At 35.9% G+C, this 23,306-nt stretch overlaps 4 protein-coding genes and 1 long non-coding RNA gene across 6 annotated transcripts in view; 3 read left to right on the forward strand and 2 right to left on the reverse strand.

Moving 5' to 3' along the window:
* The window catches only part of LOC104777414 (putative 1-phosphatidylinositol-3-phosphate 5-kinase FAB1D), an 8,095-nt gene extending 560 nt beyond the window's left edge, over positions 1–7,535 (forward strand). Inside the window, exons 2-13 of one of the 2 annotated variants that reach the window (XM_010501670.1) lie at positions 7–172; positions 273–306; positions 395–982; positions 1,111–1,255; positions 1,350–1,703; positions 2,673–3,428; positions 4,316–4,650; positions 4,781–4,907; positions 5,120–5,275; positions 5,394–6,689; positions 6,798–7,070; positions 7,168–7,535. In XM_010501670.1, the coding sequence (XP_010499972.1) occupies positions 124–172; positions 273–306; positions 395–982; positions 1,111–1,255; positions 1,350–1,703; positions 2,673–3,428; positions 4,316–4,650; positions 4,781–4,907; positions 5,120–5,275; positions 5,394–6,689; positions 6,798–7,070; positions 7,168–7,428 (4,374 nt within the window). In that variant the 5' untranslated portion in view covers positions 7–123 and the 3' untranslated portion in view covers positions 7,429–7,535. Of the gene's footprint in view, positions 1–6; positions 173–272; positions 307–394; positions 983–1,110; positions 1,256–1,349; positions 1,704–1,957; positions 2,100–2,193; positions 2,548–2,672; positions 3,429–4,315; positions 4,651–4,780; positions 4,908–5,119; positions 5,276–5,393; positions 6,690–6,797; positions 7,071–7,167 lie in introns of those variants that run through there. The other variant, XM_010501669.1, reaches the window with a different exon arrangement.
* LOC104777416 lies at positions 8,721–12,440 on the forward strand. Its single transcript, XR_002037528.1, has 3 exons — positions 8,721–9,010; positions 9,095–9,790; positions 12,355–12,440. It is a non-coding gene; the product is annotated as an uncharacterized LOC104777416 (long non-coding RNA).
* On the reverse strand, positions 12,151–14,290 carry LOC104777415 (endochitinase At2g43590-like). Its single transcript, XM_010501671.1, has 3 exons — positions 13,841–14,290; positions 13,183–13,566; positions 12,151–13,066 (listed from the first exon to the last, which is right to left on the reverse strand). Exons 1-3 carry the CDS (start codon positions 14,226–14,228, stop codon positions 12,345–12,347), a joined length of 1,494 nt encoding a protein of 497 aa, XP_010499973.1. The 5' UTR covers positions 14,229–14,290; the 3' UTR covers positions 12,151–12,344.
* On the reverse strand, positions 15,288–17,302 carry LOC104777417 (probable arabinosyltransferase ARAD1). The gene is made up of 3 exons (XM_010501673.2): positions 16,593–17,302; positions 16,147–16,403; positions 15,288–15,975 (listed from the first exon to the last, which is right to left on the reverse strand). Exons 1-3 carry the CDS (start codon positions 17,221–17,223, stop codon positions 15,424–15,426), a joined length of 1,440 nt encoding a protein of 479 aa, XP_010499975.1. The 5' UTR covers positions 17,224–17,302; the 3' UTR covers positions 15,288–15,423.
* Positions 22,150–22,645, forward strand: LOC109132282. The gene has a single exon (XM_019243824.1). It carries the CDS (start codon positions 22,220–22,222, stop codon positions 22,466–22,468), a length of 249 nt encoding a protein of 82 aa, XP_019099369.1. The 5' UTR covers positions 22,150–22,219; the 3' UTR covers positions 22,469–22,645.

Here is a 23,306-nt window from a genome sequence, read left to right on the forward strand (position 1 = left end):
AGTTAGGTGGCTACTTCTCGTGTTCTTGGTCCAGTGGACCGTGGTGGTGTTACTGAATCTCGTAGCGAGACGCAAGAGACTGGTTTGTTAACTAGAAAAGTTGTTGTTGTTGAGACTCCATTGATGACGCCTTCTAATTCTTTGTCCAGTAGTAGTGAACGCTCTCTCTCAGGTATTTTTAATGATTCTCCTTGTTCGGTATGTGACTCAAAACCCGAAAAACCCGTAATTGAAGTTTCTTAATCATTTGGTTTGGGTAATGTTTTTGTCAGGTGAGTCTTCGGTTGATGGAAACACTTATGACAGGTATGAATGACTTTTTCTATATTGGATTTTGGATAATGTTTGTTTAAACAGTATGTTGATTAAGATTGTTTTGTATATAATTTGTTAGGGGTAATGAAGATGAGTGTTCAAGTCATAGTAGTCAAGAAGATGTGGAGTGTACGACGGAGCACAAGGTGGAGCGTTTAGAGCGTAAGTCCAAGAGCATGCCGAGTGATATTCTTAACATTTTGGATGAGAAGGCGAAAGAAGACGGTGTTGAGAATGTGCAATTCTTGTCGGATCGTGAAGATGATAGTGATGTTCCGTTTTGGGAGCCTCCTGAACCAGAAAATCCTGAAGATGAAGAAGACGGAGTTTTTGCTGATGATGATGATGATTGTTGTGATGGTTCTGAGTGGAGCAAAGCAAGTTTGTTAGGGGATTCTAAAGATGAAAGTAGTGAGAAGAGAGATTTTTATGAAGAAACCCGGAGAGTAATGCTTGAGGAGGCACATTCAAAGTTTAAGTTCATTGTTCGTCAACTTATTAAGTCTGCTGGGTTCTCTATGGAAGAAGGTGAATACTGGCTCGAGATTGTTGCTAGGTTATGCTGGGAGGCTGCTTCACTACTGAAGCCAGCTATTGATGGTAAAGCAGTTGATCCGACTGAGTACATCAAAGTGAAATGCATAGCAACTGGTTCTTTCAATGACAGGTATTACAATTACCTGTTGTTTGCTTAGACTTTGCATTGTTTGAGGTTCATAAAAATTGCATATGGTTTTTTTTATTCAGTTTCCATCTACTGGCACTTTCCTAATAATTGATTCATTTTTTTTGCAGTCAAGTTTTCAAAGGCCTTGTTTTCAAGAAACATGCTGCACTTAAACACATGGCAACTAAGTATGAGCATCCTAAAATAATGTTAGTCGAAGGAGTACTAGGCCATCCAATAAGTGGATTTTCTTCTCTCCAATCAGTGAATCAGGTAGGGGGGAGAAACATAACTTGGCATTCACCAGTTTGAAAGCTTTCATTTTGTAGTTTCTGAATTATTTGTTTATTTCTACTATTGCCAACAGGACGAAGGTTATCAAGTGAAGTATGTGAAGCCTGTTGTTGATATTATAGAAGCTACCAAGCCTGACGTCATGCTAGTGGAAAAGTCTGTTTCACGTGATATCCAAAAGTCTATTCTTGATAAAGGGGTCACTCTGGTGTTTGACATGAAGCTCCACCGTCTACAGAGAATTTCTAGATGTATTGGTTCACCAATATTTTCAGTTGACTCTCTGTCTGGTCAAAAGTTAAAGCACTGTGATTCTTTCCGCATTGAGAAAATTGTCGAGGAGCATAATGCTGTGGGTGAAGCCGAGAAGAAGCCAACTAAAACGCTGATGTTTTTAGAGGGTTGCCCTACCCGACTTGGCTGCACGGTGAGTTCCTGATTGATTGTGTAGTATGACTAATTCTTTCAAAAATTTGAATTTGTCACATTAACCTAGGAGTTTCTTGTAGTATACCTATGATTATCTGATTTTGAAATTTTGATATGTGGCAGATTTTACTTAAAGGATGCCACAGCGATAGGTTAAAAAAGGTCAAAGAAGTAGTACANCATATGGTTTTTTTTATTCAGTTTCCATCTACTGGCACTTTCCTAATAATTGATTCATTTTTTTTGCAGTCAAGTTTTCAAAGGCCTTGTTTTCAAGAAACATGCTGCACTTAAACACATGGCAACTAAGTATGAGCATCCTAAAATAATGTTAGTCGAAGGAGTACTAGGCCATCCAATAAGTGGATTTTCTTCTCTCCAATCAGTGAATCAGGTAGGGGGGAGAAACATAACTTGGCATTCACCAGTTTGAAAGCTTTCATTTTGTAGTTTCTGAATTATTTGTTTATTTCTACTATTGCCAACAGGACGAAGGTTATCAAGTGAAGTATGTGAAGCCTGTTGTTGATATTATAGAAGCTACCAAGCCTGACGTCATGCTAGTGGAAAAGTCTGTTTCACGTGATATCCAAAAGTCTATTCTTGATAAAGGGGTCACTCTGGTGTTTGACATGAAGCTCCACCGTCTACAGAGAATTTCTAGATGTATTGGTTCACCAATATTTTCAGTTGACTCTCTGTCTGGTCAAAAGTTAAAGCACTGTGATTCTTTCCGCATTGAGAAAATTGTCGAGGAGCATAATGCTGTGGGTGAAGCCGAGAAGAAGCCAACTAAAACGCTGATGTTTTTAGAGGGTTGCCCTACCCGACTTGGCTGCACGGTGAGTTCCTGATTGATTGTGTAGTATGACTAATTCTTTCAAAAATTTGAATTTGTCACATTAACCTTGGAGTTTCTTGTAGTATACCTATGATTATCTGATTTTGAAATTTTGATATGTGGCAGATTTTACTTAAAGGATGCCACAGCGATAGGTTAAAAAAGGTCAAAGAAGTAGTACAGTATTCATTTATCCTGGCATATCATCTAATGCTGGAGGCTTCTTTCCTAGCTGATCGGTATACAATGTTCTCAACCATCTTTACAAAGGAAGCTGCATCATGTGTTATGCAAATAGAAAAGTTTCCGCTATCCCCTTCTCCTGGTGAATCTGCCTTTGAAACAGTTAATATTCCTTTGTCTAATGGATTCGATGAACAATCTATTCTGATAAATGGGGATGCAGATGGTGAGAAAGATGAGAACAGGGAACCAGATGGAGATCATGTCTTCTCTCACGAGCCATATAATCCAGTTATTTTCACTGGGTTCTCAACTTTGTCTGCCAAATTAAGTAAATATTTAGGCTTTGTTCAAAATCAGGAGTCAGTTCCAGTTTCTGTGGTTACAGATGTATCAAATATCAGTAACCTTGATTCGATAAGTGAATCTGTGGAAGATACTGCAGAAAATGATGAGACTAAACAAGCTGTGTCACTTGATCCTGAGATCCCAGTAAATATGAGTTCAGATGATGGAGACAGGTCACAAACAGAGAATGATATTGAGAGCACCTTGGAGTCTCAGAGTATATTGGTTCTAGTGTCTAAGAGGAATGCCCTCAGGGGGATAATGTGTGATCAAAGGCATTTTTCACACATAAAGTTTTACAAGCACTTCGATGTTCCCTTGGAAAGATTCCTGCGCGATATGTTTAATCAGGTTCGACTCCGTTGCTCTTCTCAGTTTAAAATAAAATGCTGTTTTGTTCTTTTGCCACGGTTCATTTGTGTTAGTAGCTCAAAGTTAGTTTATGGAACTGTTTATGATGCAGAAAAACCTATGCCAAACGTGCGAGGGAATACCGGAAGCACNCTTTACAAAGGAAGCTGCATCATGTGTTATGCAAATAGAAAAGTTTCCGCTATCCCCTTCTCCTGGTGAATCTGCCTTTGAAACAGTTAATATTCCTTTGTCTAATGGATTCGATGAACAATCTATTCTGATAAATGGGGATGCAGATGGTGAGAAAGATGAGAACAGGGAACCAGATGGAGATCATGTCTTCTCTCACGAGCCATATAATCCAGTTATTTTCACTGGGTTCTCAACTTTGTCTGCCAAATTAAGTAAATATTTAGGCTTTGTTCAAAATCAGGAGTCAGTTCCAGTTTCTGTGGTTACAGATGTATCAAATATCAGTAACCTTGATTCGATAAGTGAATCTGTGGAAGATACTGCAGAAAATGATGAGACTAAACAAGCTGTGTCACTTGATCCTGAGATCCCAGTAAATATGAGTTCAGATGATGGAGACAGGTCACAAACAGAGAATGATATTGAGAGCACCTTGGAGTCTCAGAGTATATTGGTTCTAGTGTCTAAGAGGAATGCCCTCAGGGGGATAATGTGTGACCAAAGGCATTTTTCACACATAAAGTTTTACAAGCACTTCGATGTTCCCTTGGAAAGATTCCTGCGCGATATGTTTAATCAGGTTCGACTCCGTTGCTCTTCTCAGTTTAAAATAAAATGCTGTTTTGTTCTTTTGCCACGGTTCATTTGTGTTAGTAGCTCAAAGTTAGTTTATGGAACTGTTTATGATGCAGAAAAACCTATGCCAAACGTGCGAGGGAATACCGGAAGCACATCTTTACTATTATGCTCATAACAATAAGCAACTAACAATTGAAGTCAAGCGAATTCCTTCAACGAAATGTCTGTCTGGTGAGGGAAAAGGAAAAATCTGGATGTGGAGCCGTTGTGGAAAGTGTAAACCAAATAATGTGTCTCGGAGGTCCACAAAAAGAGTGCTGATATCGACTGCTGCTCGTAGCTTGTCATTTGGAAAGTTTTTGGAGCTCAGTTTTTCTCAGCAAACTTTTCTGAACAGATCGTCTAGCTGTGGACACTCTTTCGACAGGGACTTCCTTCACTTCTTTGGGTATGGTTTTTGATCTATTTACTCTATAATATGGGCTTTCGAGATGTGACATCCACATATCCTTGGAGAATAGTTTGGGACTAAGATTTGTATTTTTAATTATATATCTTGAAACTTGTATACACTGCAGATTAGGCTCCATGGTTGCTATTCTCAGTTACTCCCAAGTCGCATCCTACACAGTGTCTCTGCCACCCATGAAGATGGTATCTAGCGTTTTGATAAAAGCGGGTTGGCTTGAGAAAGAATTTGAAGGAGTAAGTTTCTACTCTGCGTTATTAGTGTTGTAGCTATATTCTTCATACATGGTGGTAGAAACAAATATCGCTGATTTAATTTGGAATCATTAGCTTTCTTTTCAGTTTACATTTTCTGCCAAATAACATGTCTTACTTGAGATGAGGCCTGGCCTAAAGTATGCTAAATTAATAATCAGTTTTGTGCTGATTGTTTCGATATTCTTCTTCAGGTATTTACTAAAGGGATCTCCTTGTTCGAGGACGCTGGTGGTTTTCTAAAGAGACTAAGATCGCAATTCATAAATTCAGATCCCAGCTATCATTGTGCACACAAACTCCTTTCTAACATTGAGGAGTTGCTGGATCACGAGCGTCGCGTATTTGAGGTTAGCTAGCTTTGTAACAATTGCATACGGTATACAACTATCTATGTTAAGTTCTAGAGACAAGCTTACTAATATCTATTCATCCTTTTATGGACACTTTCTTATTGTCTACAAAAAGGAAAACATCAGGAACTCGTTTGACAAAGCGAAAACCATAGATGATGTTTCGCACAGACTGCTCCGCTTAAACCGCATGAGGTGGGAACTTCTGCTTCAAGCACTCATCTGGAACTACCGGCTGCAGTCGCTGGTTTTGTCTAATCGTTTGCGACCTTCAAGTGATGAGAGGAAAACATGTGAACAAGGTGTGGAGACTGTTTCTGAGGCTGGAATGACCAGATATGAAAATGATGACAAATCTTCTGATTCTGGTAGCAATGGAGTCATGGACACTCCAATTGTTGAAGACAAGGAAATACCAATCGTTGGTGTGTCTGTTGGAGACAATGATCAAATGGAAGAATCGAATGTGCCTGAAGACAGTGATTTGCAAACTTTGAGCAGCTCCATGCCCGAGCCCGAGACAACATCTCCCATCAACAATCATTTTGACACTCATTTGGCTGTTAGTATCCATTCGACCAATGAACAAGAAGGGGATAAATCAATTCCAATTACTGGAGATTCACTGGATGGTGAAGTTGCTGCCTCTACTGGGCCACACATCTTAGGTTGGAATGAATGGTTTTGGCTGTCATTTGAAGAGCTACGCTCGAAGCGCATAGTTGACGTTGAGAAGGAATACTTGTTGAAATTTGAGTATGTAAACAATTTTACCCAAGAAAACCTTCAGACGGTGAACCAGATAATCACTGAGGAAGGTTCTCGTCTACGCATCTCTTTGAGGGATGATGATTTTATTGTGTCAGACTATGAAGACGAGCTCTCCAGCCTGATCGCTTGTGCGCTTGCCCACCTGAACATTGATGAGAACAAATTGCCTTTGTCAAGGTGTATACATGGGTCTCTTGAAGGGTTCTTAGATAAAGATCAAGATTCTAAGCAAACTGCTGACCGTGAGGCTTCCCGTTTCGCGAGTGAGAGTACAAATAGGCTGGATATACCCCCTCCGGAGGTCCTTGTTACTTTTGGGTCACTTAAATCAATTGGAAAACCCAAATACTCTATCGTGTCCCTGTATGCAGATGATTTCCGTGACCTCAGAAGACGCTGTTGCTCATCAGAGCTTGATTATATAGCTTCACTAAGTCGCTGTAAGCCGTGGGATGCTAAGGGTGGTAAGAGCAAATCTGTGTTTGCTAAGACTTTGGATGATAGGTTCATCGTAAAAGAGATCAAGAAGACAGAGTACGAATCATTTGTGACATTTGCTCCGGAGTATTTCAAATACATGAAGGACTCTTATGATCTAGGCAACCAAACTTGTCTTGCCAAAGTTCTTGGGATCCATCAGGTAATGTCTCTACAATCAGCTTTTGATCATTTGACCATTAGAATTTTTCTTAGCTCATTATCAAATGAATAGGGCTTAGTTTGAAGGATCTTTGATTGCCATTTTCAGGTAACTGTAAGGCAGCCAAAGGGTGGCGGGAAAGAGATACGACACGACCTGATGGTCATGGAGAATCTTAGTTTTGGCAGGAAAATTACTCGCCAGTACGATCTCAAAGGCGCACTACACGCCCGGTTTACAACCACTTCTGCTAATGGCGCAGATGATGTTCTATTGGATCAGAACTTTGTCAACGACATGAATAAATCCCCGCTTTACGTTAGCAAAACATCAAAACAAAATCTCCAAAGAGCGGTTTATAACGACACCAGCTTCCTAACTGTGAGTTTTTTTTTTCATCTCTCTTTCTCTATTTAATCGGTATTACTATGACAAATATGTTCATTTAGTCAATTTCTCTTGTGTAAACAAATCGCAGAGCATAAACGTTATGGATTACTCGTTGCTAGTTGGAGTTGATGATGAGAATCATGAGCTAGTGTGTGGGATCATAGATTATTTGAGACAATACACATGGGACAAGCAGTTAGAGACGTGGGTGAAATCGTCTTTGGTGGTGCCAAAGAATGTACAGCCGACAGTGATCAGCCCGATTGATTACAAGACGAGGTTCAGGAAATTCATGAAGACGCATTTCTTATGCGTCCCTGACCAGTGGTGCGACCAAGGAGACTCTTGAAGACAAGAAGCATATGATTTATAGTTTGGCGACAGATGATATTTGATTATACCCGGTCTAAATCGCCCATCCTCTATATGTTGACCCCAACAAAAAAAAAAAAAAAATCTAGTATATGATTCTTTTATTTGATTATAGCTTCACTTTGTATATAGAGACAAGTCCAGTTTTATTTACCCCGACATTGTGCAGTTTTTTAGCAAGTTTATGGGGTAGATTTAGCGATTGGATTGTCTCTGCCTTTGTCTTTTTATCCATTTCATTGAAAGGCAGATTCAAGCAAGTGAAAGTTTGTACTTAAAAAAAAGTCAGTTTGAAGTATTGTTTTTGTATTAAAAAGAAGAAAAAGAAAAGAAAAGTGATTATTGTTACATTTGTTTGTCAAAGCATTTAGTGTTTGGTAACCCCAAGTCACTAGCCTAACCGCTACAACTTTCAATCCGTAAACGATCACTTGATCCAAGTAATACAGACATATGAATCTAAACCGAACTCAATCTATCTGGTCGAACAATTCAATATCATGATCAATAGATCCAACCGCATGGACAACAAGTCCGTCTGACCATCCATTTGTGCCTTCTAAAATAATTGGGCAAGTTAATCGTAACTCGCCCATCAAAATCTTTAACCCATGTAGGTTCGGATCCGGTAGGATTGGATTATCCATTTTGACCTCCCACAGTTCTGAGTCCTTGTATATTCAGGTGTGGAGAAAAGTATAAGTGCCACTTCAAATTAAGTGATATCCACATTAGTTGAATTTTTCTAACAAACTTAGGATTGGAATCATATCAGCTTGAGATTTCTCACATATGTTGTTACAGAAATAAACTTAACAGAAGGACAAACACGTTGGATACATACGTTTGTAGCACTTAGTGCTTTACAAATACGAATTGGCTTTTTTGTTTTGTTATGTTTTGATTTGTTTGTGGTTGTGGTACGTTCAAACTTTCAAGCTGGTGAAGTGGGCAAAGTGAGCGCGTTATGATTTTAGGTAACAAAAAGATCGTTAAACCGAGAAAAGATGTACGGTGAAGATGATCTAAAGGTTACTTTCAATGTTGACTTGTTGACTTAAAACGTTGACTGCACATTTGCTAGTAAAGTTTAATTGATTTGGAGATTCATTGTTATTCAAGACTAATTAAAACGATCTTGTAAACAATTGGACTTCTCTTAAAATTTGTTATATCAGCTCTTAACAAATGTGAAATGTTAATTAATTGGATCTTTTTTGCTTTTCCAAATTAAATCATAATTAAACACGTACGGAAGTAGCTATAGTAACCTCAAAAGACCACACAATGAAAAGAAAACACATGAAAGGACAAAATAAATGTTGTGTTAGTTCTAATTGTTGACTTACTAAACACTTACATAATCCCTTTAACATCCTCCACATAGATTGCATGAAACTTCACGGTAAGATTGGTAGAAGATGTGGACTAATGTACTTTACTCTTTAGATTTTTTTTAAGATATATTAAATCGTTTTGTCAGTACTCCATCTTTCAAGTAAATGGCGTTGCTCTTCCTCCTTGCTTCACATCTATTGGTCACAGCCTGTGACTCACAGGTACGTACGTTTTCCATCTTGAAATTTGAACCGTGAAGTCTGGTTTCATTAAACAAATTTCTTAATGGTTTTTGTTATTTGTAGTGATGTCGAGGACCATTACGATAGAAAACAAATGCGAATACCCTATTTGGCCTGCAAGCTATGCCTACGCCGGAGAGCTGCAGCCAACGGGTTTCCTTCTGGAGAAGGGATATACGCGGCGTACTATCAACGTCACGTCTTCATGGATAGGTTATATTTGGGGTAGGACGCTCTGTACGACCAACTCATCAGGTGGATTCTCATGCGTCACCGGAGACTGCAACTCAGGGGAAATCGAGTGCTCCGGTCCTTCCCAGCATCTGGCAACTTTAGCCGAGTTTAACCTCGCTTATGAAAATAAGAATGACTACTACGACGTCAACGTCATCAATGGTTACAACCTTCCTTTGCTTGTGACACCTGAGAATAAAAAGTGTAAAAGCATCGGATGCGTTGTTGAGTTGAACAAGACGTGTCCATCGGAGCTGAGGTTATACAATAGCGATACCGGATCGAAGGATCCGTATGCTTGCAGGACTTCGTGTCAGAAAAGCCCCTCGCCGGAACTTTGTTGCGTCGGTATAAAAAGTGTTGTAGGACCGAAAGAATGCAAGCGGACGATCTAGTCGGAGAGTTTCAACAAGACGTGCCCAGGCGCGTATAGCTACGCCTACGACACTAATATCAGCACCTTCACATGTCCTCGCTCCTCCAATTTTGTCGTCACGTTTTGCCCGTCTAGCCTAACAAAACCAGGTTCATTCCCCTCCACTCGCTTCTATTCATTTCATCTCTCTAATAAATCATTTACGTTATCCCACTATTGGAAAGCCAATAAATTAAATCTAATGTCGGCCACTCATACTAAAAAGACATTTTAATTGGGTTCATTTTTTTAATATATGATTTTTAGGCCACTTTGTAATTGTATGAGCACTTGAATACATATACAGTATATTCTAGTGGATTATATTGAGTCACACACTTGTTAAAAATTGATATGATATTCATATTGAGACAGAAAAAAAAAAAAAAAAGCACCATTTATGTTTTTTTGCACGATGATCACAATGTGAATTCTATTAGAGGGGTATAGGCTCGTGCACTACAAATTAGTGAGTTTACTACTTGTAAGTTATGTATATGTATATTGGTGATACGTAATTTAAGTTACTTGTTGGAGTTCGAAAAGAACACTTCCATTAATATCTCGCATGATATATCAACATTTAGAAGATATATAGATATTGATAAACCTGGTTGAGCGACAAGAAAACTCGAGCATGAGAGACATCCCTTCTCTCACCACCAAAACGAAATAATAAAAATGAAACCCGACATAGACGAAAGCATCAAAACCAAAACCGACAGAAAACCTTAACAACGAATTAAAATGAAGAACCGAAAAAAACGAATTGTCACTACAAGAAAAAGTTGTTATTGCCACGTTAGTTTGAGACGAAATTTGTCACAAATTTGTGATTTTTAGATACTTTGTCGTGACATAATTTTTCAGTCATAAACATGTTTTTTTCTGGACATTGTTGCAGAAGCAAACCAAAACCCTAGAAAATATAACCTAATTTAGCTACCATGATAGATTTTGAGAATGGTTTTGGGAAAATATACTCTTTATTATGTGTTGTTGAAATAGAGGACTACACCAACAAATAGACATGGTACATTCACTTTAAGATACATTAATTATCTAAATATGTTTAACTCTTTCTAATTATATTTATAGTTTCAAATTTTTATTTTTATTAAAACAGAGCAAAAAATTATATTTATTTTTTTTCTTTTTGGAAAACTAATTTTTACATTAATTAACATTCAATTGTATGACTAATTAATGTAAATTATTATTTATCGTAATCTAGGAAATTCAAATATTATGAGTGAAGAAAATCTGTTTATTTTTTAATTACATTTATTTTATTTATAGTTTAGTTATTATTTTATTGAAAAATACAACAAACAAATGTTTCACTAACAAATTCATTTCTTTTTTTTTTGGAATTTGTTATACGATTAATGAATGTTCAAGATTTTTTGTTAAGTGACTGTTCGTTTGATGAATGAGACGCAATATCTAAATACAATGTCAAGATGCAATATCTAGGCGTAATATCTAAATATGCGTCAAGAAATTATATCTGAATGTAGTTATGATTGTTTTGTGATTTGATATTCATAAAGTATATGTAAAATGACCAAAACCCCCTTATTTTGTATTGAAGACGTTTTAGTGGTTTTAGTTATGCATGTTTTTAGATAAATATTTTTTATATTAAATTTAAATAAATATTTTAAAATAAATTATCTTGTTTTGACAAGAAAATGAGATTTGCGGTTTTGGCGGAAAAACATGATTTTGCGGTTTTGGATAGACAACATAATTTTGTTGTTAGGCGGCAAACGTAATTTTACGTTTTTGCATTTTTGGCGGGAAAACGAGAGTTTACGGTTTTGATAAGAAAACGTAATTTTATGGTTTTGGAAGAAAAACAAGATTTTGCGGTTTTGGCAGAAAACGTAATATTACGTTTTGGTGGGAAAACATGATTTTGCGATTTTGGCGAGAAAACGTATTTTTGTGGTTTAGGCGAGCCAAAAATGAAAATGCGGGTTTGTGGATGAAGAATTGAGATTTTAAGACAGTGTGTATATTAGAATTTAGGAAAAACCTTTTGTGATTATATAATTAAAATATGGGTATTTTTAACTTTTATTATTTTTGGATGAGTTTATCTCTTCCAACCTCAGTAAAACAACTCATCAAATCTTATCCAAATACCTCATCTGGTTAATGTTCTTAATTGTCACTAAACGAACAACAACATGAATATGTGTTCTGTGTATGGTTCACCAAACGAACAATACCTTAGTCTAGGATACTCAATGCCTAAATGAATTCAATTTGGATAATATGCTAACAATAAAAGATATTGAAGTACACAACATATATATAATTTAAAAAGAATACATTGTAATATTGTATAGATATTCAAACATTGTATTAAAACAATCAATAAAGATAAACCCCTGGCTACGAGTGGGTTAAAGACCTAGTACAATTGAAAAACCCAATTTTTTTGTAATCAAAGAAGTAACAATAAAAACGCCAGCCCAAACAGGTTATTCATGTTATATTTTGTATGCAAATCACCTGAGTTAACAACTGAATACTTTGGTAAAAGCTAAAGCCTAAAAGAAAGAAAACATATTTTATAGGCCATAGTCCTCATCTTTCTATATGTACATAAGAAGCAAAAGAAACCCGACCTAATCTACACCGGAAATCCGGTTTTTATGGGCAGAAAGTGATTTCGTAGTTAGCTCCAGTACAAGTGAAGGTGCTCGTTACGTTATCGTAAGCGTAGCTATAGGCGTCAGGGCAAGCTTTCTTAAAAATCATCGAGTAATCCGTCGGAGAACAAGTTTGCGGCGTGGAGTAAGCTCCACGGCAACAATATGGATCCGTGTTAAACACATCACAGGGGCTCTTGCACGCCACGACATTGTTCTCAGGACCCATGACCTGAAGCTCGTTAGGGCAGTTCGCGTTGAGGTCGGCGATGCAGCCTGCGTACTTACAATCTCCAGATCCTCCGGAAGGCCTTATCCCCACCTTGACATTGTAACCGTCGACGAGGCTCACGTCGTAGAAATCCTTGCCGCCATCGCCAACGAGGGTGAATTCAGAAAAAGTGACTGGAGAAACTCCGCCGCCGTTACATTTTAGACCGCCGCAATCTCCGGTGTCGCATCTACCCTTTCCGGAGGCGTCAAACTTGCATCCCGTACGAGCCCAGAACCGACCTGACCATCCCGCAGAAGCCAAGAGCTTTTTGGAAGCGCCTTCGGTCAATTCAAATCCGCCACCGCCGAGCTCGAGTCCTTTGCCGGCGAGAGTTCCGGCCCAGACGGTGTCAGGGCAATTGTTCTTTAGAGTGAAGATGGTGCCGCCACTCGGCCCACTCGGAAGATCAATGCTGCCGCTACTCAGCCCACTCAGAAGATCAATGCTGCCTGTAGTTTTATGTCGCAAAACTAAAATATAAGAGGAGACTTCTTTTTTTTTTGGTTTTAATGTAAAGATTCAAAAGGAAACTTATAAAACAGAGGAGAAATGAAGAATGTGGCACCAGGGTCTACACCAAGCTGATTACAATAGTCTTTATAATACTCAACCCTTGCCATGACCGCACTTTGATTCCCACTGCTCCACTCCAGACTATTGATGGCTTTAATGGTGGCTCCAAATCCTTGGTCCAGTACGGGCCTTACGCTGTTCATCCAAAACCACAGACTTGTCCTGAAAGCCACAGTTGGGTTGCTACCCACTAGCTCAGGCTTGCGTAAGAGGTCAAGTCCGAGACTCTGGCCACATGATCCGTAGTTGTAATTCCATGCTAATTGCATCGGACCACGACCATAGTATTTCTTTCCATGTGCACATGGATATTGCATGTTGCCCTCGTCGCAGTAGTCAAATGAACTTCCGTTAACCTCCTCTATGTTGCAGAAATCTAAATGTGGAAAGTTTTATGAAGCTAATTATTGGTGGTTGAGATTACTATTTGATTTAAAAAGCAAAAAACAGGAATTTATATTTCAAAACTATAGAAATCTATATTTTTAATACGTTTGTGTGAAATAACCATAGTCTAAATCTTTAGATATTTCAAAAATTTACCAGTCAATAATTTACTAATTACATTCTATACCTAGCCGATTACGGATCAGAGTAAAGTTTTGATTGTTTGAGGACAAAAAAAAAAGAAAGGACTAGTTCTAACGTACGTTGGGTCTCGTAGGTGAAATGAGCAAACATGGCAGCAATCTCAAGCCTGGTAACAGACATATTGAACTCCCAGTTAGTATGAGCGGCCTCAAGGAAAGAGTCACGGGTGTAAAATTTTTTCCCGGCGCAGCCATTACTTGCTTGGCTAATAATTCCGTTAAAGAATTTTTTGGTCATAATACTGTCAACCGGCTCAACCGGCTCAGTAATATTTCGGCAAGGACCTGATATGCAACCGGAGCCACAATAATCTTCTGTGACGCCACAATACCCAAACTTACTGCAGCAGAGGATTGGGGAACAGCCGCTGTTCTGCGACTTGGCAGTTTCAGAGTAGAAACCAAAGATGAAGATGAGAAAAACTGAGGATATTTTTTTGAGTGCCATTCCTTTTTTTTTCTTCTGTTTATGGATGAGAATGTTTCTTTGGGATATAGTGGCCAGTCATTCGGAAGAAAATGTTTTGTATACTTATTGATTATTCATCAACTTATTATATGGTCGATTTATTCAATTTTCTTGTTCTCGAACAAGACAAATATGGTAATTACTTTCTCACTTTTTGTATCATTTCTGAATAATAAATATTATGAATGATCAAACTCAAAAGAAACAAAAAAAAAACGATCGATTTACATTTAAAAAAAAAAAACCTAAAATAAGTATAATCAACTATATGGATCAATCTTTTGGGAATTTTGTTGTTAAAGAAATTGAAAGTTCAAATTTTATAAGTTTCAAGGGAAAAAACCGAGTCCATGAATATTTTGGAGTTCAGCAAAGGACGAAGTTCTTTTTCAAGTAAACGTCAGCTCATATAATTTCTTTTTGTTCCAACTTCTAACCCATTCGTTACGTAAGTAGGGAAATTTTTGTTTAATACGGTAAAGTAGACATTTTGTTTAAATAATAATGGTCAGAAATAAATTGATAGATGGGTATGTATATATGATTTTTGTGGTTGTAATTGTAAAGGAACAGAGAAAATCTTTAAACGTTTTCTTTACTTTTCTGAATATATCTGCCGATTTGAAAAAAAAAATAAGATGAGACATTTTGATTCCAACAAGTGTTTTCTAATAAATCAAATAAAATGCTCCGTTTTTTTTTTTTAATTGAATGTTAATAGTGAAATTTCTTGTATCCTTTAGTAGTGAAAAGTTTTCTTTTATATTTGTCGCATAATTAATCCTCTCCATAAAGGGGATATCATCATCTTCGTTTATGATATGATATTTTCGAGCTGATTGAAATCGTCGGTACGTTGACTTCTTCTTCGATGATTCACCTTAGCCAATGCTACCGTGGTGGCTGGTGATGAGATTCCCAAGTCAATGTAGCCTCTGCTCCCAGTGATATCGTATAAACATCCCAAACTGTCAAACTAAAGAGTTGGTATTTACCATTTTTAACTTCCACTTTGTAGAACTGTTTTGTGATTGGAGATATAATTTTAATCTTTGTATTCTGAACCCGGGAATGCCAAAGGCCATAACAATGATCGTAAACAAAAACGAAAAATAAAAGACAAAAAAAAAAACAAAAAAGACAACAATTCTTCTTCTGGATTTGGTTGTATGATTCAGATACATTGACATCGAAGAGGAACAGAAGCACCTGCTGGTTTTCTTCTTTCCCTCATCACTGCTTCCTTTACCATTGGCACCTTCTGCTGAACCTTCTTCCATATGTGATTCACCGCACCATCCGGTTCAATCGGTCCAATCCCATTGGCCTGACCATTATCATACACAAAAACTGTCTGAACCTTTGCCATTCTACTTCTAAATGTTTCCTTCTCTCTCTCAGAGAACCTTCTGAGATGATTCGCCAACCATTTAGGTGTTAATGCATCACTTACAGAGACAAAGACTGAGAATTCTGAGTAATCGATCATTCCCTCGAATGGGAGCTCTATGGTATCGCTGACAATCACAGGGATGCATAGGCTTTGAATGGCGTCAAAGAGACGGCATGAAGTGGGAGTGTCACCGGCTGGATGCAAGCAGAACTCTGAGTTTCTCATTCCTCTTATCGATTGTTCCCTCCCCGTTGCATTAGGAAAACCTTCTTCCATGACAACGCCTTGTTCATCCACCAGCAAGTCCCATAGTTTTTCTCTAATTAACCCTCCCTATCAAGTTAAAATACAAATTATTTTAGAGATCTTGACACCAACAGGCCATTTGCTATGCATACATTTACGCTATAACAGATGAGCCATGACCTCACCACTCACAACAGTTTCTGCATCAAGCAATGTAACGACTCAAAGTAAAGAAGCGAGTTTCGTAAGAGTGATTACCCGATGTCTGTGTTTAGCACCTTTGAAATAAAGAAGGCTGTGACGTCTCTGGTTCTGAGACAAATCAAGTCTAGGAAGTAGATGCGTATATGGAACAATCACATCCTTAATGACAGAGACTTGAGTATGCTCTATCCTCTCAGGCAAGCTAGTCCCGTTGGATGATTTAGAATCTTGCCTAAACCAGCCTCCAAAATCCACCACTAGAAGAATCGACAAAGCAATCTCCTCACGAACATGCCACATTGCAACTGGGTCTGCCAAAGAACGCTTCAACATTTTAACTTAACCTGACACACCATCCACACATATAACTTACATAAGCTTCTACACCAAAATCTATTGACACACCACACCCACATGAAAAAATCTATACTTATACGATCCAGATCTGTCAAATTGAGTCCATACAAGTTCCAGAGATATAAAGAGAGAAACTTTAGTACCAGTTAGAACAAAAACGTGATCACGACCATTGGAGCGTTTCCAAGCTTCAGTGTTCTTGACAAAATCAAGAACTTGTCTCTGCCTCTTGTAATCTTCGTTTCCAGACTTCTTCCTAAACGAACCTTTACCATTTCCAAGCTCCATCTCAGCACTCAACGTAGCAAAGAAGGGCACGAACACTACATCAGCGTCAGATTCACTAAAAACCCTTTTAGCAAAAGATCCAATTCGTTTCTCCGGTGGGGTTTCAAGGTCTCCCATGATCCAATACTCGGCGCTGTACTGCTTAATCAGTGGGTTCTCCGGGTACGGTGGGTATGTATCGGTTTTGGGTAAATGGGATTTACGGGTCGGGTGATCCGGGTCGGTGGGTATACGTGCGTCTGGAGAAGTAGAGGACCAGTAGTTCTCGAGAAGGCCATAGTTTAGGGATCTCGGAAGCTCAGCTACAAAGACTTTGATGCCGTTTTGGAGAGTAATGTGTGAAATCCTAGGATTTGGGTTGGAGATTATGGAATTGGAGAAGAAGAAGAGAAGCGAGACGACGAAGAGGAGAGAGAAAGAGAGGAATAAGTAAGGAATTGAACAGAGAGGTCTAGTGGACGCCATTGATGTGATCTTAGGAACCATCGTTGCTTAAGAGGAAAGATCTCGCTGCTTTTTTGATTCAGGGGAGATTGGTTTCGTTATTGTATTGATCGAAGGCGTTTTGGATTATAGCGTTTTGATATCGCGATTCTTGAATTCTTGTCTTTTAACTGTTGATGTTATTGGGGAAAATGGTCATTCCATACCTCTACATTCTCTAAAATAGAGCAAAAAATTGTCCCAATTTTATATATGTTTAGTATAGGACTTAACCGGTTGATCCACAACCATACTCGAAAGTATCTTACAAACTTATTTTTATAAACTTAAAAACGATCGAAGTCCCGATAAGATAAAATGTCGTCGTTTTGAATTGGGCGAGAATTAAAAATCCTAGGGTTTTCATTTGGGTTTTTTTTCTTCTTCTTCTCCAGAATCAGCGACGAAGATGGACGAAGAAGGTGAGGGATTCGACTGGAGAGAGGAAAGAGAGGGACGAATCGAAGAGACGAGGTAAATCGAAGTAGATTTCAATGTTTGATTTCAATTGAGGTTTTATTTAGGATTTTGATCTTAGGTTTTATGATGTCGTAGTAATACCAAAGTAAAATTCAATGTCTACAATGGTGGATACTGAGCAAAGGATTATAAAGGTGACATTGCTTATCTCGAAGGTGCATAATCAATAACTATAACATGCAATCCGGAAGAGTTCTTTATGAAGATGTCGATTGAGTTTAGAGGGGAAGCAATTTATGGTCAGATGATGTGGTATAAGTTTCCATTTGCGGAACATAAGGAGCGGAAGAGGCTGGATGATTCAGATATATGAGTTTTACAAGGATGTGTGACGCAGCCAGCTGGGTTGGAGTCTTTGATGTATTTATGGTTACATCGTCAGAGCATCCTCAAAATGTGGAGATTCCTGAGCCCTGTGATGCAGAGATCCGAGTTGAGAGGAATGTAGCCTCTTTTGTTGATGAAGACCCGAATTATGACTACCATGACACATTTCGAAACTCTAATGATGAAGGTGATGGAGAGAAATTTGTAAGATTCAAAAAAAAGTAGTGGTCAGCTGCAGTTCAAACACGTGTTTGACACTTTAGAAGATTTCAAAGAGTATTTAGTAGATGATGCCGTGAAGGAAGGATACAACATTAAGCTTGATAGAAGGAGGAAAGAAAAAAGTGAAGTTGTTTGTTTAATGGATGGTTGTCATTGGAGGTGTTATTGTTCGTTTCATAACACCATTGGGAAGTGGGTTGTGAAGACATATGAAGATGATCACAATTGCGTTCCTGATGGGTATAGTATGTTACTAAAGTCTGCGGTGGTTACAAAGATGTTTATGGATGAGATAAGGACTAATATTGATTATTCACCGAAGGCTATACAATATGAGGTCCAAAAGAGGTTCAATATTATGATCACCCCTGATGTATGGAAGAAGGCGAAAAAATTTTAATAGAGATGATTCACTGTGACCATTTAGAGCAGTTCTCTAGGCTCACAGATTACAAAGATGCAATCCTTGCGTAAGTAGTTTCTTTTTATGATTGTTTCCATAATTTTTTTTGTTAGGACTATTACACTTATTCTAACACATTTTTATATTTTCTTAGGACTAATCCTAACTCCACTGTGGAGTTAGATACTATCACTGGTGATGATGGATCATAACTATTCCGAAGGTTCTATGTATGTTTTGATGTGATCCGCCGATTATAGTTAATGTGGTGCCAACCCATATTTGGTATAGATAGATGTTTTCTAAAATCTACACTAAAAGGAAAACTGTTAGCTGCTGTTGGAAGGGACGCCGATAATGATTTGTACACTATTGTTTGGGCTGTTGTTGATGTTGAGGATGAGGAGAACTGGAAATATTTCATAAAGAAACTAAAAGATGATTTTCATCTCCAAGAGGTTTTTTTTTCTAAAAATACCACAAACATAAAAAAATCAATTTTTGAGGATGTAAATTTATTTTTCTAGGTTTGGGTTGATAATTTTAGATTTAGGATATATATTTTAGGGATAGGATTTTGTGTTTCAGATTTAGGGTTTAGTTTTGAATATTAAAACTTTAGTTTAGTTTAATATTTTTGGAAAAAAACTCATTGTAGTGGTATTTTTGGAAAATAAAACTAAAAGTGGTATTTTTACAAAAAAAAATTATTTAGTAGTAGTTACGAGAATTGCCCTTTATAATATAATTTTAATATTAATATTATTATTATTTTGTGCAAACAAGTTTAATACTCCCTCTGTATTAGAATAAATGATGTTTTAGAATCTTTTTTTTGTATCACAAAGGATGATTTTCTGTAGTGTATTTAATACATTTTTATTTTCAAAACCAAATAACTATTTAATGTTTTTACTTTTACAACACATAATTTAATGTATTCATGTAATTAAATGACAAGTGTTAGAAAAAGCAACTAAATAGAATAGAAAACAAAAATAATCAATAATAATACATCATTTATTATTTTCTTATGTTTGGTGAAAATTCTAAAACATCATCCTTTATAATACAGAAAGAGTATTATTAAGTATGTAGATGTGTTTGTGCTGCATGTAAAATTTTGTTATGCATCTGCCACTGCCACTCTGAGTAGGTGCATTATGCATCTGCCACTGCCACTCTTAGAAAACAAAAATTTTGTTATGCATCTGCCACTCTGAGTAGGTGCATTATGTTTTACACTCAAGTATTGGTTTGTGAATGCAAATTTAGTTAGTAGTTACGATGCAATTTTGGAATAACTAAAAAGACATAACGAGTCACCACTATATACCTTATTACTTCCTCTGTTTCACAAAGAATGTCATTCTAACATCATTTTTTTTCTTCAAAATAAGTGTTATTTTAGTTTTTCAATGTAAAATTAAGCATAAATTTCTAACTTTAACCTTATATTTATTAAAAAAGTATCAATAGTCGATTTAAAGTTAAAGGATATAAGAGATATTTTTAATATATTTTCTTAATTTTCGTGGAAAATGTCATGAAACAGACGAAGTAAAGAATGTATGAATCAGAATTATGATGTTAGATGCTTGATAATCTAAGAGAAGCAATCTCATCATTGCGTGCTTAATTATTTGCTTATTGTGCAGTCTTTAAAAAATTGGGAAAAGGCCAAAAAAAATGATTTATTTAATATTTGTCAGGAAAAAATATGAAATTTTTGTAGTTGCCAAAAAAAAAATACTCAAACTAATTTACAGGTGATTGGAAATACATGAACTATTCTAATTTTCCGAATTTCCACTTATCATGTTACGGTTTTTAACAACGTTAACTCAATCGTAAACACCTTTATAATTATAATCTCATTGAGAAAAAATTTAGTTTTAGCTATAATCATAACAAATTTTTCTCTTTAGATATCTTAACCTCATCTTCAATTTTTGTTTTCTCAACTTCAAACTTTTGTTATGATTAAAATTTTAAAAGAAATAATAGATAGCTAACAATGTTTTCGATAACATTAATCTCGTTAAAAATCATAACAATGATATGTGGAAAATTGAAATATCAAAATAATTTATATATTTCTATCATCTATAAAATAGTTTAAATATCTATATATAATAGCCGTCTGAATAAATGCCACCAAAAATTGTGTTTTTAGTACTTTTTAGATAATTTTCTGAAAAAATTGTAAAACATTTGAGTTGTGTGTTTTACAAAAAGTTGTGATTGTTCATTGTAATAATTTTTTGTAAAGTTGCAACTTGTCATTGTAGAATTTTGTTAGAAATCTGAATACATGCCATGAAAAATTGTGTTTTTTTTCAATTGTATCTTTTGGATAATTTTCTAAAACAAAATTTAAAAAATTTAAATTTTGTGTTTTACAAAAAGTTGTGATTGTTCACTGTAACGGTTTTTTTGTAAATTTACAACTGTTCATTGTAGAGTTGTGTTAGAAATCCGAAAAAATGTCACTAAAAATTGTGTTTTTTCAATCGTACCTTTTGGATAATTTTCTTTAAAAAAAAATTAAATTGAGTGTTTTATACAAAAAGTTGTCATTATTCATTGTAACTTTTTTTTTGTAAAGTTGCAACTGTTCATTGTAAAGTTTTATTTATTCGAATATTCATATTTTTTGAAATCTATATATATATATATATATATATATATATATATATATTTGTCTGTTTGAACTATTTCAATCTCTAGCATTCATTCTTTTAAAAGTAAAGAAATTTCTCCAATTTTTGATTTAACAAAAGATTTTTGAAATGATGAATCTAATTTACAACTTTTCTTTAATTTTAAATATAAAATTTAATAAAAATTCCTAGAGTTCTTTTTCCGAGAGTTAGATGGTTTATATAGTAAGTTTTTGAATTTGACTTTTCAATATGGTAATAAAGATGTTTTCTATTTAAAAGCAGTGTATATGGGTTATTAGGTAAAAATATAATCAAGCGTAGACACAACACTTACGATTTTTCGTAGTATTCTTTCGTAAAATTTTTGTTTTTATCTGTTTTAAAAAAAAATCAAATGGTTGTATCTGTTCACTGTAGAGTTGTGTTTTTCACTATATTTTATTTATAGTTTTCATCACAGTTTTTTCGTTCTAAAAGATGTGTCTATTTAAATAGTTGTCTTTTTAACTCTCTTTATATTTATTTATTTATTATCTGTTTCCATTTATTTTCATTATAATTTTTATTAACAAATAATTTGCAGAGAAATGAACCTTCACGAGGTATAACCTCCAAAGTAAGGTTATTGCCTTAATTAACCATAGACTTGTGAGAGAAGTAGGAGGTTATACCTTAATTAACCATAGACTTGTGAGAGAAGTAGTAACTAGTAAGTTTGTGTTAGTGGCGTAGGTGGGAGAGTTAAAGTACGCAACTCAACATTATCACCTTTTACAGCTATAAATGCAGATGTTTAGAAGAGGTTTTCTTACATTGCAACGCACACAAAATTCTTTCACAATATCATTTTATAATTTTTTTCATCTTTTTCTTTCTTTCTTTGATATCATTGTGAGAAAAAATGGCTAATGTTGGAAACACTAGTGTGGATACTCTTCTTGAAGAGCTGGATCGTGAGAGCAATGAGTTGAAAGATGAGTTTGAGAAGCTCTGTGCGGAGATAGTCCAACTTCATCCTACAACTGGTCGAACTTCTGTTGGTGCCATTGAAGAGGTCAAGAAGAAGTTCAACGATATGCAAGTGAAGTTGGAAGAGCTCTCCAAGAAGTTAAAAGAAGTTGAGAAGGAGATGGAGGAAACCCAAGAGTGATAGGTTACTTTTACAATTCCAGAGTGAAGCTCTCTTATAAATAAGTAACTGAAATATTGATCTTGAGGGGGATTGAAATATACATGTTAATTTAAAATTTTCTTAAACTATTAAGTCCAGGAAAACTTTCTTGTAAGTAAAATAATTGGGAAATCGTTGTCTCTAAACTCTGATGAGTTTTATATCCATATAATATATATGCATGTTTGGTTCTGCATTTCTTCTCTTCTTGTTCCTTATGAGTCACATACTCTATAGTTGAAACATATATTATCATTTCTTGATCGTTTATCGAGTTCTTGGGAAATGCCCATAAAATATTTGTCTCAATCACAATCATAAGTTTAACTCTTGAGGTTTTTAATATTCTAGCTATATATTTTTAATCCTACAATTTATTACAAATTAAAGAAGATTAAAATAGTTCAACCGACGATGAAGTGGTCTTGACCGATGAAATGAATTGGGGATAAAAACAAAGCACTACTATTTTCTTTCATTTCCTTGTATGTCCATTGAAAACTTCAAATTCTTTACTAAAAAAAAATGAACTTGTGGAATATTACAACACGTTTTCCTTCGTCGTAATTACTAGATTGTTTGTTTTCGTTTAACAATAAGATCCCCTAATCATGAACTCATATTATCAATGACCGATTATATATATATATATATATATATATCTAGAGAGAAAACGTAAGGCACTGTTTTCTTATTTTTGTGTGTGTTACATGTTAACATGTTAATGCTTATCACTAACAAAGAAATTCTTAAAGACGTCTTGATCAAACATCCAAAGTTTAGCCAATAATACATTAGGTTAGAGCAGAAAAGTAAC

Source organism: Camelina sativa, chromosome 3, assembly GCF_000633955.1.
Source record: "Camelina sativa cultivar DH55 chromosome 3, Cs, whole genome shotgun sequence".
NCBI classification, from domain to species: domain Eukaryota; kingdom Viridiplantae; phylum Streptophyta; class Magnoliopsida; order Brassicales; family Brassicaceae; genus Camelina; species Camelina sativa.

Excerpts from the sequence above, each read along its gene's own strand:
- LOC104777415 (XM_010501671.1), bottom strand. The coding sequence starts at position 14,228 with ATGGCACTCAAAAAAATATCCTCAGTTTTTCTCATCTTCATCTTTGGT. Across the intron at positions 13,567-13,840 it reads TTTCACCTACGAGACCCAAC|ATTTCTGCAACATAGAGGAG; the intron begins GTACGTTAGAAC and ends TTCCACATTTAG. Across the intron at positions 13,067-13,182 it reads TCAGCTTGGTGTAGACCCTG|GCAGCATTGATCTTCTGAGT; the intron begins GTGCCACATTCT and ends ATAAAACTACAG.
- LOC104777417 (XM_010501673.2), bottom strand. The coding sequence starts at position 17,223 with ATGGTTCCTAAGATCACATCAATGGCGTCCACTAGACCTCTCTGTTCA. Across the intron at positions 16,404-16,592 it reads TCACGTTTTTGTTCTAACTG|ACCCAGTTGCAATGTGGCAT; the intron begins GTACTAAAGTTT and ends GTTCTTTGGCAG. Across the intron at positions 15,976-16,146 it reads GTGCTAAACACAGACATCGG|GGAGGGTTAATTAGAGAAAA; the intron begins GTAATCACTCTT and ends TTAACTTGATAG.
- LOC109132282 (XM_019243824.1), top strand. The coding sequence starts at position 22,220 with ATGGCTAATGTTGGAAACACTAGTGTGGATACTCTTCTTGAAGAGCTG.